This window comes from Stereum hirsutum, assembly GCF_000264905.1.
Source record: "Stereum hirsutum FP-91666 SS1 unplaced genomic scaffold STEHIscaffold_20, whole genome shotgun sequence".
Classification (NCBI taxonomy): domain Eukaryota; kingdom Fungi; phylum Basidiomycota; class Agaricomycetes; order Russulales; family Stereaceae; genus Stereum; species Stereum hirsutum.
In genome coordinates this window covers 299,658-314,644 of record NW_006763150.1, presented here as the reverse complement: position 1 = coordinate 314,644, position 14,987 = coordinate 299,658, and the positions used below count along the sequence as shown (strand labels likewise).

Here is a 14,987-nt window from a genome sequence, read left to right as displayed (position 1 = left end):
ACTCGAAATAGAGCCCACGTGGCGGGGAGACACGTCGCTGTGAGAGCGCAGCCAGCGCGTCTCTAAATACCTCCACTCTCCTTCGTTCTACTCACTCTGTTCTAACCTCGGCCGCCTCTATCACCCTTGTCAATCCTTGTTATCCTACTCAGGGATTGGGCAAGATGCCAGAGGCCTACCCGCTTCCCTCGAATTTGTCCCCGGCGACGGTCACAAACGTAACTTCGTTGGTACGGATCGTTGCTTTGGGCCTCATCTCGGCGGCTGCTATTGCTTCGCGTTTGTTTGCTGTCATCAACTTTGAGAGTATTATCCATGAATTGTACGTTGACAATGGCTGAATACACTCTGTTGTCTTGCTGAATTCATGTCTGTGGTGTGTAGCGACCCATGGTTTAACTAGTGAGTGTTACACGAATGAGCTGTCTGGATCATATACTAACGGAAGTATGTGCAAAGCCGAGCTACGCGAGTTCTTGCCTCAGAAGGCTTCTACGTGCGTTTCTTGTGTACTCAGATTACTTCGTATACTGATCACACAGCACATCACAGGAATTCTGGAACTGGTTCGATCCTACTGCGTGGTATCCTCTAGGACGTGTGGTCGGTGGCACCATCTACCCCGGTTTGATGGCCACTAGCGGCGTCATCTACAGCCTCCTCCATGCAATCAACCTTCCCGTCGATATTCGCAACATTTGTGTGTTGTTGGCTCCTGGTTTTAGTTCGTTGACGGCGTGGGCTACATATATGTGAGTGTTTCGTTTTATTGAATGCTGTTCAGCTTCTTTCATTGTTTGGGACTGGTATTGCAATTTGGATATATCCCACCTCTCGGGATAAAGGTGACGACTACCCCTGCACCGGAGAGAACTGCTCGTGATTTCGTTGGTCTCACCTGGCTCAGAAGCCCCTGTTCGGACTGATAACTACAACGAGTGAGGTGGTGTCACTGGTCTTAAGTTTACGAGGTACCGAGAGCACACGGAGGTGTATTCAGCTTGACAGTGACGTGTATTGTGCGAAATCCCCGTCAGAGCGTTATTGCATTTCATTCATGTGAAGAAGAGGTTTTCAGACGAGTACGCCATTGGGGACAGTTGACTACATCCCGCGCTTCACTAAAAGAAATTGGTTTTCCGTGCTTCCTTTTTTTCTCTCGTGCTTGACTACTGTCTTCGAGAGATTTTGTTCCGAGCTTCCGCTGATCTTTATGTTCTCAGGTTCACGAAAGAAATGAAGGATGAAAGTGCCGGTCTCTTGGCTGCAGCGCTCATCGGCATCGTGCCCGGATATATCTCTCGTTCCGTAGCTGGATCTTACGACAACGAAGCCATCGCCATCTTCCTTCTCATGTTCACCTTCTTCCTCTGGATCAAGGCTCTCAAGAACGGTAGCGCTCTCTTCGGCACCCTCGCCGCTCTGTTCTACTTCTACATGGTGGCTGCCTGGGGTGAGTTATTGACGACCATGAAATATATCGATCTCTGGTGCTGAGTTATTACAGGTGGTTACGCTTTCATCACCAACATGATCCCTCTTCACGCTCTCGCGCTCCTGCTCATGGGCCGCTTCAGCAACAAGCTATATGTTGCTTACTCGTCCTGGTACGCTATCGGCACGCTTTCCAGTATGCAAGTGCCCTTTGTCGGCTTCCAGCCCGTGCGCACCAGTGAGCACATGGGAGCGCTCGGTACGTACCTCATAATTCTTTTTTGCTTCTGCAGTAGCTTATGATTGTTTCCAGGTGTCTTCGGTTTACTTCAAATTGTCGCCTTTGTCCAGCTTGTTCGCTCTCATGTCTCATCAAAACAGTTCAACAACTTGCTTTTCGCGTCCTCTATTGCCGCGGGTGTCGTTGGCGCAATCGGCATCGTGGGACTCACGTACAAGGGCGCCATCGCTCCCTGGACTGGTCGTTTCTACTCGCTCTGGGACACCGGCTATGCTAAGAAGTGAGTCACAGACATACATATACCTCCAGTTCTTCCACTGAACATGGTGCTCAGGTACATCCCCATCATCGCTTCCGTGTCCGAGCACCAGCCTACTGCCTGGCCTTCGTTCTTCATGGACCTTCACTTCCTCATTTTCCTCTTCCCTGCCGGTGTCGTCCTCTGCTTCCGTGAACTCCGTGACGAACACGTCTTCGTGATCATCTACGCCCTCGTCGCCAGTTACTTCGCTGGTGTCATGGTCCGTCTTATGCTCACCCTCACTCCGGTCGTTGTCGTCACCGCAGCCATCGCCCTCTCAACTCTCCTTGATACCTACATCGATCCCAAAGAGCCCGAGAAACCTACCGAAAAGAAAGAAGCCGTCGAGGGTACCCCTTCCCACACGGAGGCTAAAAAAGCCAAGAAGGAAAAGGCTGCCGCAGAAGGCGCCAACTCCAACCAAACCGTCAGCGAGCTTCTCGTCGGGATGACCACTGGTTCCTCCTCGACCGGATCCAAGAAGAAGGCCGCCGACAGACAGAAAGGTATCTTCGGCATCGACGCGCGTCTTACCGCCGTCCTCAACGCCGTCGGTATCCTCTTGTTCTTTGTCGCCCATTGTACCTGGGTCACCTCGAATGCGTACTCTTCGCCTTCGGTCGTGTTGGCGAGCCATAATGCGGATGGGTTGAGTATCATCGACGACTTTAGGGAGGCGTATTATTGGTTGAGGCAGAACACTCCGGAGACGGCCGTCGTCATGAGTTGGTGGGATTATGGATACCAGATTGCGGGCATGGCTGACAGGCCCACTTTGGTGGATAATAACACCTGGAACAATAGTGCGTTCTTCTCATCTCGCCCCTGCATTTGGTAGCGACGGTCAGACTGATCACTCCATCGTCTATTTAGCCCACATTGCCACTGTCGGCAAGGCCATGTCCAGCACCGAAGAGGTTGCCTACCCCATCCTCCGCAAACACGACGTTGACTACGTCCTCGTCATTTTCGGTGGTCTGATCGGCTACTCCGGAGACGATATCAACAAGTTCCTTTGGATGGTTCGTATCGCGCAGGGTGTCTGGCCCGACGAGATCCAGGAGCCGAACTATTTCACCCCGAGTGGCGATTACCGTGTTGACGAGCAGGCGTCGTCGACGATGAAGAACAGCTTGATGTACAAGATGTCTTACTACAGGTATTTATCGTGTTGTGACTCTTGTTATGAGTAGTATCGCTGACCTCGTGATGCGTAGGTTCTCGGAATTGTTCGGTAGCCAGCAGCCCGTCGACCGTGTCAGAGGACAACAAATGCCCCGTCAAGGCCCCACCCTCGATTACCTTGGTGCGTACTTTCTCTGGCTCTGATCCTCTATCTCTCCCCTGTGGACCCTATATGCATATCGCTAACCCAATGTCTACGATTCGTGTTTGCAGAGGAAGCCTTCACGTCAGAAAACTGGATCGTCCGCATCTACCAGGTCAAGAAGGAGGACCCGCTCGGACGAGACCTCAAAACGGCGAACGCGTTCGTCCATGGGAAGAAGCGCAAGCGGACAAAGCCGCCTGTGCGGAGGAGGTCTGCGTAGACGGGACACGAGGATCTGGATGTGGCTCTGAAGTAGTACAATATTATTGTGTGGTGCTGCGTGCGTGCATAGGCAAGGGCTAGCGGTGCGGATAAAAGACTTAGAAATCTTTGATATCTGTTCGAAGGCGCAAGAAGTGGGGGATGCGATAGTACGGTGATAGGTATGAAAAAAACGCATGGGCAGAGCATCAAAAAGCAAGGCTAAGTAAGGCTTGTAAGAGCGGAAATTGTGGCACCAGCATAGTTGTTTCTCGTGCTCGAACGCGACAACGACGCACGAAGGATGGGCAGATTGTGATGTGACGGTAACAGCAAAACAGGATGAGTATAGCATGGAAGAGCGTGCAAAATTGAGTGTAGTGAGAAAGTGTGAGTGGACAATGAAGTGAGAACGCAAACTTCAGCAATTGTATGATAATAGTGTGCATACTCACATCGATAGCCCTAGAGTGGTCGTCGTGCATCGAAACCGGATAAATGACCATCGTTCACACACACGCTCGAAGACTCATCCCGCTGCTGAGTTCATTCGTCCATCAAAGCCCACTCTTTCCCTCCGACCACCCAGCTCTGCAGTATATGATCTATTCGTACAACATTGAGCAAAGACGTAGGTCGAACACATGCTAGTCGGAAGCACTAACCTAAACTTCCGCCATCTTGCCAATGTAAGTCTGTAATCCGTCTAAGCGTCATGCAGGCATTTCCTATCTCCTTTAGCTGACCTCCGTGGTCAGATTCGTGGCGGGAGTAACGAAGGGAATGGGGGGCTGCAACAATACATGTATAGGTCCTTAGTGCCTCAAAGTTCGGAAGGACGCGATGGACAAGACCCTCCATGTGGGTCTGCAAGTGAATAGATACATTAGCAGTGTCCTATATACATGACGGGGGATGTTATTGAATAGACTCACTGAGCGCATGGGATGGTAACACACGCAGTAACAAACACGAATCTCGAGCTCTCGGAGACGGGGAACAAATTGACCCAAATGATCCAAGATAGCCCCATTGGTAACTTGAGGGAACTCCCGGTATTCCAGGCTCAGCGACTTCAAGCCTGTGAATTCTTGGAGTTTGTTTAAAAAAACTCCGCTTTGTGAGAACCCTTTGGACACGAGATCCCCATATAAGTACAGGGTAGATAGTGTGTCAACGGATGGGACATCCAATAACCATCGGAGTGGGGCTCGGAAGTTCTCGAGGTTATGAATGCGAAACCTCGACTGCGGAAACTCTATCGTCGGATACTTCATTGGACCAGAGCTGACACCGAAGAGGTTGATTTCACGTAGCCAGGGATGTTGGGAGATAACGTTATATGCGACCACCGGCTCTATATGATACATGGCTAATGTGAATTTGCGCAGTGTTGGTGTAGTGATGAGGGAGAACAAAAATTGTATCCAAACTTTCGGCATAGGGGAGTGGAAGGACCGCGCCTGTGAAAACTGATCGGCGAGATGGAGATTTGTGAGGTTAGGTAGCCTGACGATGGTGTGCTGAAGCAACATGAAAGTTCCTTGCAAGCTTGGGAGAAATGCGCTGTGCAAAATAAAAGAGGATCAAGGAGGGAACAATAGGAATGAAGTCGTGTATATGCTCACTCTAGATCCCTGATTTCCAGACTATGCACCCAATGTGCTTTGACAGGGTTTTCCAAAAGGGTCTCGCATAGTCGGGCGACACGATAATGCAGATAATCGACGCCGAGCTCAGGAGAATTGGCCATGTTTTTCAGCGAGATGGTTCGATAGAGCTTGTCAACTGCAAGCGCGTGGAAAACACGGCTTGCGAGACAGAGTGACACAACGTCATCCCGTCCCAGCGGAGCAAGTTCAACAATCTCGCTAAGAATTTCTGTCGGAAGACAGAGGTGGGTTTTGTTCTCCTGTTCAAGACGCATGGAACGTCACTGATGCTCGACCGCGATCCTCCTGCAACTTCGCTGCGAATAGGCTGACGAGAAGCCTACGACCTGAATTAGTACTAGGGGTTTGAAGTTGACGTCGATTCGAATGAATCGTACCCCAGGTCGAATAGTTCTCAGGATTGCAGTATTAAGAAACGGGAGTGAAAACTCGAAATATGACAGTATCAACAAGAGGACAAGATGTGTAAGCTCGCACTGCCGAACACGTCGTACGTGAATTGCAAGCGGAGATTCAAATGCAACCTTCTACGGCGTCAAATTGAAACAAGCGTCGAGCCGAGCGACTGGCGTTCACCCTGACTGCACTGTACTCGTGCTGACGTTGGCATAGCTAATATAACACAACACTCTATACAGCGCTCCAATGTTACACATGAAAGGGCGAAAGCTGCATTACACAGCTAAGGACCTTGCATCACCTTATCGCTGTGTGGCCCATTGTGGAAACTTTGCACTCTGTGCCCTAGCAGTGACACAGAATTTGGTTCTAAAATGCTTTTAAAACTCTCCATATGTCAGGCTTACTCATATGAGTAGGGACGTTAGACTAAATTGTGCGAGCACCCCTCAAACCCAATAGTTTTGAATCACTAGAGGAGAAGTCAAATGTGGCCCACTGTGTATTTTCTTGTATTAAATGACTGGACCATTACATATGTCATACCTCACATCAGTAAAAGTATCTAATATATGTGAAGATTTCTTCAGATTTTTATCATAGAGTCAATGCAACCATAAGTGCCTTCTCTATGTCCATCTTTATGGGAGGTGCTGTTGTAGCCCTCATGAGTTTATATCAAATATTTTAACAGGGAGAGGGGCCTGGGTGGAAAAAAATGTTTATGAAATGAATACTAGTAACTCAGATGTCATGCACAAATAAACTGGGATTTATTGGAGGAAAGGTGAACGAGCAAGAGACAGAAAGAAGTGGAAGGTGGGCAGAGAACCGGCACGTTGGTCTGCGCGTGTTAGAAGACTTTACGTCAGCACGAGTACGTACGTAGTATAAGGAGACCGCGAGTACAGCCCTTCTCTCCGTCTTGACCCTCTAGCTTAAAGTAATAGACTAGGCTGGCCAAATCTAGACGTAAATAAAGCGCACAACTTTCTGACTTCGGGACTAAGATATGGGCCCGACGCTAGGGCCGCCGCCACTGGGTCACCCCAGCCATCACCCAGTTTTGTTTCTCTTTTGTCCAAATCTCGCGAACTAGAAGACTTCACGTCAGAGACAAATACCAGGAAAAGTAGATGCGTCCAGCTGACCGTGACATCCTCCTTGTAGAACGATCTGATCCAGTGTCGAACATTCGTCGCTTATCGTTTTCAATCTCTGACCATTTCCCAACCTTTTCTGATGAAGAGCCAAAATGGCACGTTGTAGAGGCTGACGTTTATCGACTGTGACTTTTAAGAACGAAAGTTTCTTGAAGGTTGAGAAGGAGGACAGAAACTCTATGTTGGACATATCCTGAACAAGTACATTGTTAATCAATATCCTATGATCAGAAGTGATGCGCGGATTGAACGAGAAGCTACCCACCGATAAAAAATACGCCGCACAAAGGCAAAGGGACAATTTAATGACTAATTCCTCCAATTCCGGGACAAAGCTCCCAATGCACGTGATCAAATTCGTGCCCTTTGGAGAAGACGCAAGGTGGATTGATAAATGTTTCAAGCTGGGTATGCTTGTCAAAGGACGTAATTTTTCTTTTGTGAGGAGCAGCGAATCGTGAGTTCCGACTTTAATTATGCCGTACAACGACAGAGTCGTCAGAGAACCGCTAGACGGCATCCAACGAAGCCAGTTGACAGGGCACGAGAGGCACGAGAGCTGAGGAAGTGAGTCGGAATGGATCCCCTTCGTCGCGCACGTCTTATACTGGACAGCCGAATGAAAATCGATAGCTTCCAGTGAAGGATGTAAACGCAGGAACGCGAGCAGGGAACTTGGTTTGATATCATCCACGTGCAGCTCGAGGGTTCGGAGGAGGGGAGTAGCGGCACCACTGAAGAATTTCTCCCAACGATTGATAGGTTTTTTGACCGACACAGACGATGGTGGATGAAAATTCCAAGACCCACGATAGGAGATGCGGAGCACTTTCAGAGATGGCAACTTCGTCAAAGCGTCTACCAACAACTGGGAGTCCGACATCGCAGCGCTATAGATATAATACGATAAAGTCAGTGCTAACAAACGCTTTCCAAACGAGATCATAAATCGTAAACGCACTCGATATTTTTCAGTACAATGCATTGAACTTGACCTGCTTTTTCAGAGTCTCCGAGCAAGGTCTCGCATAGACGACGCATGTCTTCAGACAAGTTTGTCTTCTTTACCCTAACCAACTCCGTCTTGCTTGACTTGGAAGAACTTGAGCCGAAACGGGAGTTGGACGCGCAGAACGATATGTGCATGCTCCGATAGAGCTCGCGGATGGCAATTTCGTGCAACTGTCTGTTGGCTCGACAAAGGGACGTCAGTTCATCCAACGACAATTGGCGTGCAATCGCGGCAAGTAGCTCTGTCGGTAGATGTGGCGTTTTCGCACGTTTCTGGGCTCGAGTGAAGGCCATCGAGGGTGGAATGGACCAGGATCCCCGTCCTTGTATTCGGATCTCTTTCGCGACGACGACGAACGGCGAACTTGCTAGTCACAATGGTGGATGAACGAAGGTGTCGTTGTTGATCAACCGGCGCGATCATTGCCCTCGTTTCCGAATAAGGCATTGGCGGGGACCGAAAATGACCGCAGGACGCCGAGTTGAAATGAGATTCCGGCCTGCAAAATTGTATTGAGTCTTAGTATCAGTTAGTGAGAGCAGCTTGTGTATGTCAGTTGTCATTGTACATTTAATTTCTCTTCTGACACGATCTATGTTATCATGAATGATGTTCGGCTTCTACTTACAGTCCCAGCATCCACTGATGTGTGCCACACCGTATTTATTTGGGCCACACCGACAGCCACCGCCAAATGCGGAGTTCGAAATTCCGGGAGCACGCTCAGTCGCCTCAAACCGGCCACATCCTGTAGATCGTTAAACCTCGCCCTGTCCTCGCTCCTCTCACTTCACCTCTGCTCGCCCGTGTCTCCGTCTTCTTGAATACTAGACGACAGCCTTCATGGATGGGGATGCGAATGGCACTGCTCCTCCGGAGCTCTCCGAAGACTGGAATATGGCCTCGGCAGACGCTCCCACCGAGCCCTCTGAGCCACGGGAGTCCTTGCCTCCGGCTCCGGACAACCTCACTGTGGGATATGTTTATGAGCCTCAGATGATGTTGCACTCAGATGAGAACACGAGCTCTGCTGGAGACCATCCAGAGCAACCAGCACGGATTCGCTACATATATGACCTGTTCCATCAGCACAAATGTCTTGTTCGGATGCGAAAGCTGAAGATCAGGAAGGCAGAGAAGGAAGAGGTACTTCTTGTACACAGCGAAGCGCTTTGGGAACATGTTATGCAGCTCAGGGGTAAAATTCTCACCAATCACTTGTTGAAAAAACGAATGTGTATCTGACGCACTCCATTTGACACGCTGACAGACATGTCACCCGAGGAATTCACCCTCTCTGAGTCGTTTTACGAGGCCGATTCTCTTTATGTTCACCCAATGACACCACTCAGCGCTCGCCTCAGTTGTGGTGGTGTCATTGAGGCGACACTGGCCGTCGCGCGTGGCGAACTGCTCAAAACATTCGCCATTGTTCGACCACCTGGACATCACGCGGAGCCCAACAGGCCTATGGGGTTCTGCTTCTTCAATAACGTTTCTGTCGCGATCAAAGTCATGCAAAATCTCACTCCGATCAAGAAGGTACTCATTTTAGACTGGTGAGCCAAGGCTTCGACGACCATAAACATGTGACCCGTTCGGTACTGACATTTTTCGCATCTTAGGGACGTCCACCATGGTAGGTGGCTGAATCTAATTTATTGAATCCAGGATAATTGACGCTGCTCCAGGTAATGGAACACAAAAGGCATTCAACGAAGATCCCAACGTACTCTACATATCATTACACCGATACGAAGGCGGGCGTTTCTACCCATCGGGCCCGTTTGGCAGCATGGTTTCGTCTGGAGAAGGTCCAGGACTCGGATTGTAAGCGCTCGAGCAACCTCCCAAATTATCGAAATGAAGTTGACGTGTCTACGTCATAAGCTCCGTGAATATCCCATGGCCTGAAAAAGGTACAGGGGACGCAGACTACATCCACGCTTTTCAACGGATCGTGATGCCCATAGCTATCGAATTCAGTCCAGAGATGGTCATCAGTACGTTCGCACATCGTTGTAGCCCTGATGTGAATTTCTGTGCTTACTCTTCTCAGTTTCTGCTGGCTTCGACGCCGCAGAAGGCGATCATCTCGGAGAGTGCAAGGTCACACCAGCGGGCTATGCGCACATGACGCACATGCTCTCTGGCTTAGCAGGCGGTCGCGTCGTTGTTGCGTTGGAGGTCAGTGTGTTGGGTTTATTTTTAAAGATAAAAAGCCATGCATGTTGACGATCATAAATAGGGCGGGTACAATCTCGAGGCTACTTCAACATCCGCGTTGTCTGTAGGACGAACGTTGCTTGGCGAAGCGCCACCGGAACTGGGACCCCTCGTCGCATCGGAGGCTGCCTCTGAGACTGTATGGCAGGTCGCGGTACATCAGAGTAAGTATTGGCATAATTTGGATCCAAAAGCTTGTGAGCCGAAGGATGGTACGTGTAGACATCTACTGCCTTGCGCGTGGATGAGATATTAGTGTTGACGATCATTGCAGAATTCGAAGACAACACCTTCTCCATTCCCGGTATGTATAGCTACATTTATACCAACGATCAGATTTCATGAGCTAACTGCGTCGTCTGTTCAATTTCCACAGAGATATTGAAGGAGCACAGACAAGCCTACATGTATCAGAAGCATAATATGCTCGAGGTCCCTTTCCTCTACGAAGAGCAGCAAGATCGGTTCTCTCAGCAGATTATGTGCACGTAAGTCGAAGCAACGAGTCTCATCCATAAAGCTTGGCGAAGACCGTAACATCCGTGTAACTTTAGGAAAGAAATTTTCGACAAGGATGTGCTAGTTATCTTCACCCATGGGTTGTGCGTCTTGTTTTTTTTTTTTTTCCTTATGCCCGCATAAATGGTGCGCACTTTCTGATGAATCGATACCCATAGTGGAGATCTTCGCGTAGAAATCGCCAACACACTCGAATGCAATGTACACATGGAACACTCCTACTTAGTTCGTATCACCGTTTCCTCATTATACTCGCGTGTTTAGTTATTCCAGCTCATATCCGTTCACTCACCTTGATACACAGATTGATGCCTCAAGAAAGTTGGTCGAATGGATAACCAATGAAAAATACGCCCTTCTCGACATCAACATTCTTCCCAGACCGGTACCAGCCAACCGAGCGGTATGTTTCTTCTAAAATGTCCTAACACTGCGTACGTGCTCTCAACGATGACGGACAGTACGAGAAACGCAAACCGGAAGAGTACACGAGGGATCTGATGACATATCTATGGGACAACTACGTCGTGTAAGATTCTATACAAATCCCGCTGTTTTTGGTGTGTCTGACAGCAATGGATGGACGTGTAGGATCACAAACGCCAAACATATTGTTTTGATCGGACATGGACCGGGAGTATTGGCGTTGAGAGAACTCATGGATGCGCGAAGTACGTTTGTTTCTGATACCAGAGTCTATCCATAAAACAATCCTTCCTCTCCTTACAATTCTTCCTCGACTCACATACTTACTCTCACTCAGTGGCTGCCATCATGCGGAAAGTATTCCTGGTGGTCCAAGTCGTGGGCCATGCCGACGTACCACTTCTACCCAAAAAAGACCCTGACGCTATCAAGTGGTACCATAAGGTGAGTCCACTAACTATTCGAATTTTCGAATCATGGTATACATTACTTGTTCTGTGACCCTGATATACTTGACTAGAATTCTCTCGTCATCATACCATCTAGGCATTACCTCAGGGCGAAGGGTAACCCACAAGAGGTCGTTTGGAGAAAGCGACATGGAGCAATCTGTGAAATCGGTGCGTCTTTGCAAGTTGCCCATTCTCTTTCCACGAGTTCCTTATTATTTGGTGTGCAAATTATGTTGGTGTATAGATGAGGAGAAAGCGATCAAACTCCTTACGAAGGCTCTGCCAGTCATTCGGCAGACCGTCCGTAATGCGGTTGGCCAGCAAGGATGAAGACGGGAGAGCGGGGAGCTGGTGTGTTGAGGTGTCGAACGTAGAGGTTTTGGCAGGGTTTGATTTTCATGATAATTTGCTGTGTGTTTTGCTTTCTTCAGTGTATTTATCGTGATCGGTTTCGGTTTTGGGTATACCAATTCAGAGTCGATGGGAGCAAACAGGCACTAATTCGGGGGGGTTCCACGCTTTAGGTGACTTTATCTTCGCACCAAGAGCTTCTCGCTCTTGGAACCGGTTCCATCTAATCTGAGGGATGGAAAAACTGCTTGCTCTTTCTGCTTTTCTAACACTGAGACATCGTCGTCGTTATCTTTTGCGTTGTATCCGAGTCTGTGTGGCGCCGATGCTCTGTGTGGCACACTCACTGGCATGGGCGTGATTTATATTATCGCTCGTAAATATCAGAGGAACGTGTTCGCATCCTTTGTCAACAACCTGTCAGGGCTGAAAACAACCGTGGATATATCAAAGTCTGAGAAAGCACGACCCAATCCCAAGCCGGACCCGCCAGCCTCTCTCCTCCCAACACCCACGCCCGCGCCAAAAATGGACGCTCTCCAACGCGGTCCCCAAATAAACTCTCATTCGCCCTCAAATTTCCCATACACACGCTTCCGTACCATCGAGCTGATGTCTATCTAACATCGTTCGCTGCGAAACCAGACGACACGAAATCCTCGGCGTCCACAACGACGCGTAACCGGTGTGCATACGATCTGCCACGTCAGTGCGAACCACCACCGACTCTCCCCAGGGGCTTATGATCTTTCCCTTATAAACCTTGTCGTGGCGAACTCTTCATTTTGTTCACCGAACCCCGCCTGGTGTCCATAGTCCCATCGATACATTTCCATTCCACCGCCCGTCTACTCCTATTCGTGTTGCCTCTTTATAGTCAGCGCGAACATACGTTTCGTTTAGGACGTGTCCAACATGCTTCCTCAGTTGTTGCTCTGGACACTCACTTTGGCGCCCGCGTTTACGAACGCTGCGTTATGGCCAAAGGATACGCTTGTGAAGCCGATCGATGCGAAGGGGTTCAGGAAGGTCATGAAAAATAATGTGCGCAACAACTCTTTTCTATTCAATTGACGTGGATATTAACCGTGTAGCAGGAAACAAGTCTTGTCGCGTTCGTCGCGCCGTGGTGTGGCGTATGTTCCCTTTCACTCCTGTTCAATTCCTCATTGGCCTTACAGTCCTTCAATGTTCGTAGCACTGTCAACGGATGGCTCCTGAGCTCAGTAAAGCTGCCCTCGGTCTGCATCCACTCATCCCAACCTACGCCGTCGACTGCGATGCCCAAAAGAATAAGGCTCTCTGTGCTGAACAGGGCGTGCAAGGTTTCCCAACTGTCAAGGTACGCTGAGCATTATTTCTGATGTTCAAGAGGCTTCTGTGTTAATCACTCGTTTATCTAGCTCTTCCCCCGCGGTAGCGAGATGAAGCCAATACTATTCGATGGAGCCCAGCGCACTGCTAGCTCCTTCTATTACTTCGCCGAACGAAACATCCCAGGGAACAACAAGAAACTCTACTATCAACCTGACTTTGAGCCATGGGCAAAGGAGGTGCGTATCGCCGTCTATGTTGAGACTCGTACACGGCTCACCAATTCTGACTTCGTTCGCTTCACTCACATCCAGAATGTTGATATGCCCCGCGCACTCCTCTTGTCTAAACCAAAGGGCGTCCCCATATTGTGGCGAGTGTTAGCAAACAAGTATAAGGACAAGATCGTGTTCGCGAGTCACAAGGATTGGTCGAGTAAGACGTCGAAGAAGATGGGACTACCTGTTGGCGGGAAGAAGGACTCGAAGGTGCTAGTTTACCCCGTCGGTTCGATCGAGCCTGTTCTCTTCGAAGGTACGCCACTTTCCCACTATTGTCTCCATGCCCTCGAAACATATAGGCCACCCTGCTCGCTTTCGTTATTGTGGTCTTGCGCGTCTAGCGTCTGAAGTCTGACCTGTCCTTGATCCCGATCATCAGGTATCCTCAAATACGAATCTCTCGTCAAATTCTTCGACTCCCTGATCGACGGAACTGCCGACCTCGGTGCCGCCAACGCCGCCGCGCGCTCAGAACAGTTCGAACCTAGCCCCGAAGAACAAGAGATCGAGAAAGCGCAAGAAGCACAAAAGATCGCGCTCGCGCATGGTGGCTTCTCCGACATCATCGACTTCGAGGAGGCGATCAAGAAACACGGAACGGGGTTCCATGATACGCACGGGTTCGGGGGCAGCTTGGGCGATATGAGGGATATGCCTATGAAGAAGGATAAATCAGAGAAGGATGTGGACGATTTGGAGAAGACTGCGACGGATGAAGCGGTAGAGGAGGCGCTGAAGGGTGGGAAGGGGAAGGAGGACGACCCGATTTTGAAGGTTTTGAAGGCGCAGAAGGAGAAGGATGCGAAGAAGAGAGAGGCGATGAAGGAGACGACGCCGAAGACGGGGGATGCGGGTCAAATCGTGTCGGATGCGAAGACGGCGTATGAGGAGGAGGTGCAGCCTGAGACGGCTACGGCCTCTGGCTCTGCAGCCATTGAGACTGAAACTGAGTCGGCTGAGGCGACGACGCCCGCGGATCTCGAGGAGGAGAAGGAGGATGCTGAGATTAGCGCGTCACCTGTGGCGCCTCCAGAGCCCACAGCAGCTACCGAGCCTCAGTCGAAGGACGAGCATACACATGTGAAGGGAGAGTTGTAGTTAGCTGGAGAATGGGAAGTTTGTTCTATATATTATTATTGTAGTCGCACGGGAATACTTACGAGCATGGGCACCTGTGGAATTTCAGGGATCTACGAGTCTTCTTTACTTTCGATGTGTGTTTACCAGCCCTGCTTTGAAGATACATTTTTGCTCGCGCGAGTGCGTTTGGTATACGGCTCCAAACGCGAAGTTCGGCTCTTTGTGGCGGGCCTTCATTGAGGCCTGCGTTCCGGAAGGGTGGCCCCTCTCGTGCGCTGACAAATTATCTCCCACGAATAGCTTTTCTTCGACTGTCACCGTGCGACTCTTGTCCATGCGTCAGTCTGCGTCAGTCTTCACTTGGTCTTCACGGCTAACGCGAGGAAATGCTCTGCTTCACTCTGCACGCTGCGAGTATAGCTATAGGTACCAAGATAGGATTATGAACGGATGAGGTACAGGTCAAAGCAAGGTCAAAGCATAGAGGCTGTAATGCATCGGTGGCTGTAGCTTGCTTCGAAGCACGGCACTGTCGCCTCGTGTTGTGAGTGCCCTTTCGACGTCGACTGTTCCTTATCTTCATA

The 14,987-nt window shown here is 49.7% G+C and overlaps 4 protein-coding genes across 4 annotated transcripts; 3 read left to right on the top strand and 1 right to left on the bottom strand.

Annotated features, from left to right (window-relative positions):
• The first annotated feature begins 77 nt into the window (after positions 1-77).
• On the top strand, positions 78-4,283 carry STEHIDRAFT_87307 (Oligosaccharyl transferase STT3 subunit). The gene is made up of 12 exons (XM_007310421.1): positions 78-322; positions 385-402; positions 460-496; positions 553-752; positions 1,224-1,453; positions 1,508-1,693; positions 1,748-1,955; positions 2,010-2,779; positions 2,850-3,135; positions 3,194-3,282; positions 3,375-4,112; positions 4,173-4,283. Exons 1-11 carry the CDS (start codon positions 165-167, stop codon positions 3,524-3,526), a joined length of 2,334 nt encoding a protein of 777 aa, XP_007310483.1. The 5' UTR covers positions 78-164; the 3' UTR covers positions 3,527-4,112; positions 4,173-4,283.
• Positions 4,284-6,662: 2,379 nt separating this feature from the next.
• STEHIDRAFT_142795 (uncharacterized protein) lies at positions 6,663-8,071 on the bottom strand (the record flags this gene model as incomplete). The annotated part of the gene is made up of 4 exons (XM_007310420.1): positions 7,704-8,071; positions 7,008-7,632; positions 6,731-6,935; positions 6,663-6,674 (listed from the first exon to the last, which is right to left on the bottom strand). Coding segments are annotated over exons 1-4 (1,185 nt in total), but the record flags the coding sequence as incomplete, so codon positions are not given.
• A 461-nt stretch (positions 8,072-8,532) lies between these two features.
• Positions 8,533-11,869, top strand: STEHIDRAFT_87305 (histone deacetylase complex protein). The gene is made up of 17 exons (XM_007310419.1): positions 8,533-8,952; positions 9,025-9,313; positions 9,380-9,393; positions 9,446-9,584; positions 9,645-9,757; positions 9,814-9,941; positions 10,003-10,192; positions 10,255-10,284; positions 10,357-10,468; positions 10,535-10,582; positions 10,658-10,724; positions 10,804-10,902; positions 10,961-11,028; positions 11,091-11,170; positions 11,263-11,369; positions 11,446-11,545; positions 11,622-11,869. The coding sequence occupies exons 1-17, from the start codon at positions 8,598-8,600 to the stop codon at positions 11,705-11,707; spliced, it is 2,025 nt and encodes a 674-aa protein (XP_007310481.1). The 5' UTR covers positions 8,533-8,597; the 3' UTR covers positions 11,708-11,869.
• A 462-nt stretch (positions 11,870-12,331) lies between these two features.
• STEHIDRAFT_87303 (uncharacterized protein) lies at positions 12,332-14,578 on the top strand. Its single transcript, XM_007310418.1, has 6 exons — positions 12,332-12,772; positions 12,826-12,864; positions 12,927-13,070; positions 13,132-13,281; positions 13,357-13,576; positions 13,703-14,578. The coding sequence occupies exons 1-6, from the start codon at positions 12,644-12,646 to the stop codon at positions 14,419-14,421; spliced, it is 1,401 nt and encodes a 466-aa protein (XP_007310480.1). The 5' UTR covers positions 12,332-12,643; the 3' UTR covers positions 14,422-14,578.
• The last annotated feature ends 409 nt before the right edge of the window (positions 14,579-14,987 follow it).

Excerpts from the sequence above, each read along its gene's own strand:
- STEHIDRAFT_87307 (XM_007310421.1), top strand. The coding sequence starts at position 165 with ATGCCAGAGGCCTACCCGCTTCCCTCGAATTTGTCCCCGGCGACGGTC. Across the intron at positions 753-1,223 it reads ACGGCGTGGGCTACATATAT|GTTCACGAAAGAAATGAAGG; the intron begins GTGAGTGTTTCG and ends TTATGTTCTCAG. Across the intron at positions 1,956-2,009 it reads GACACCGGCTATGCTAAGAA|GTACATCCCCATCATCGCTT; the intron begins GTGAGTCACAGA and ends CATGGTGCTCAG.
- STEHIDRAFT_87305 (XM_007310419.1), top strand. The coding sequence starts at position 8,598 with ATGGATGGGGATGCGAATGGCACTGCTCCTCCGGAGCTCTCCGAAGAC. Across the intron at positions 9,942-10,002 it reads GCGTCGTTGTTGCGTTGGAG|GGCGGGTACAATCTCGAGGC; the intron begins GTCAGTGTGTTG and ends GATCATAAATAG. Across the intron at positions 11,029-11,090 it reads CTATGGGACAACTACGTCGT|GATCACAAACGCCAAACATA; the intron begins GTAAGATTCTAT and ends ATGGACGTGTAG.
- STEHIDRAFT_87303 (XM_007310418.1), top strand. The coding sequence starts at position 12,644 with ATGCTTCCTCAGTTGTTGCTCTGGACACTCACTTTGGCGCCCGCGTTT. Across the intron at positions 12,773-12,825 it reads GGAAGGTCATGAAAAATAAT|GAAACAAGTCTTGTCGCGTT; the intron begins GTGCGCAACAAC and ends ACCGTGTAGCAG. Across the intron at positions 13,282-13,356 it reads TTGAGCCATGGGCAAAGGAG|AATGTTGATATGCCCCGCGC; the intron begins GTGCGTATCGCC and ends ACTCACATCCAG.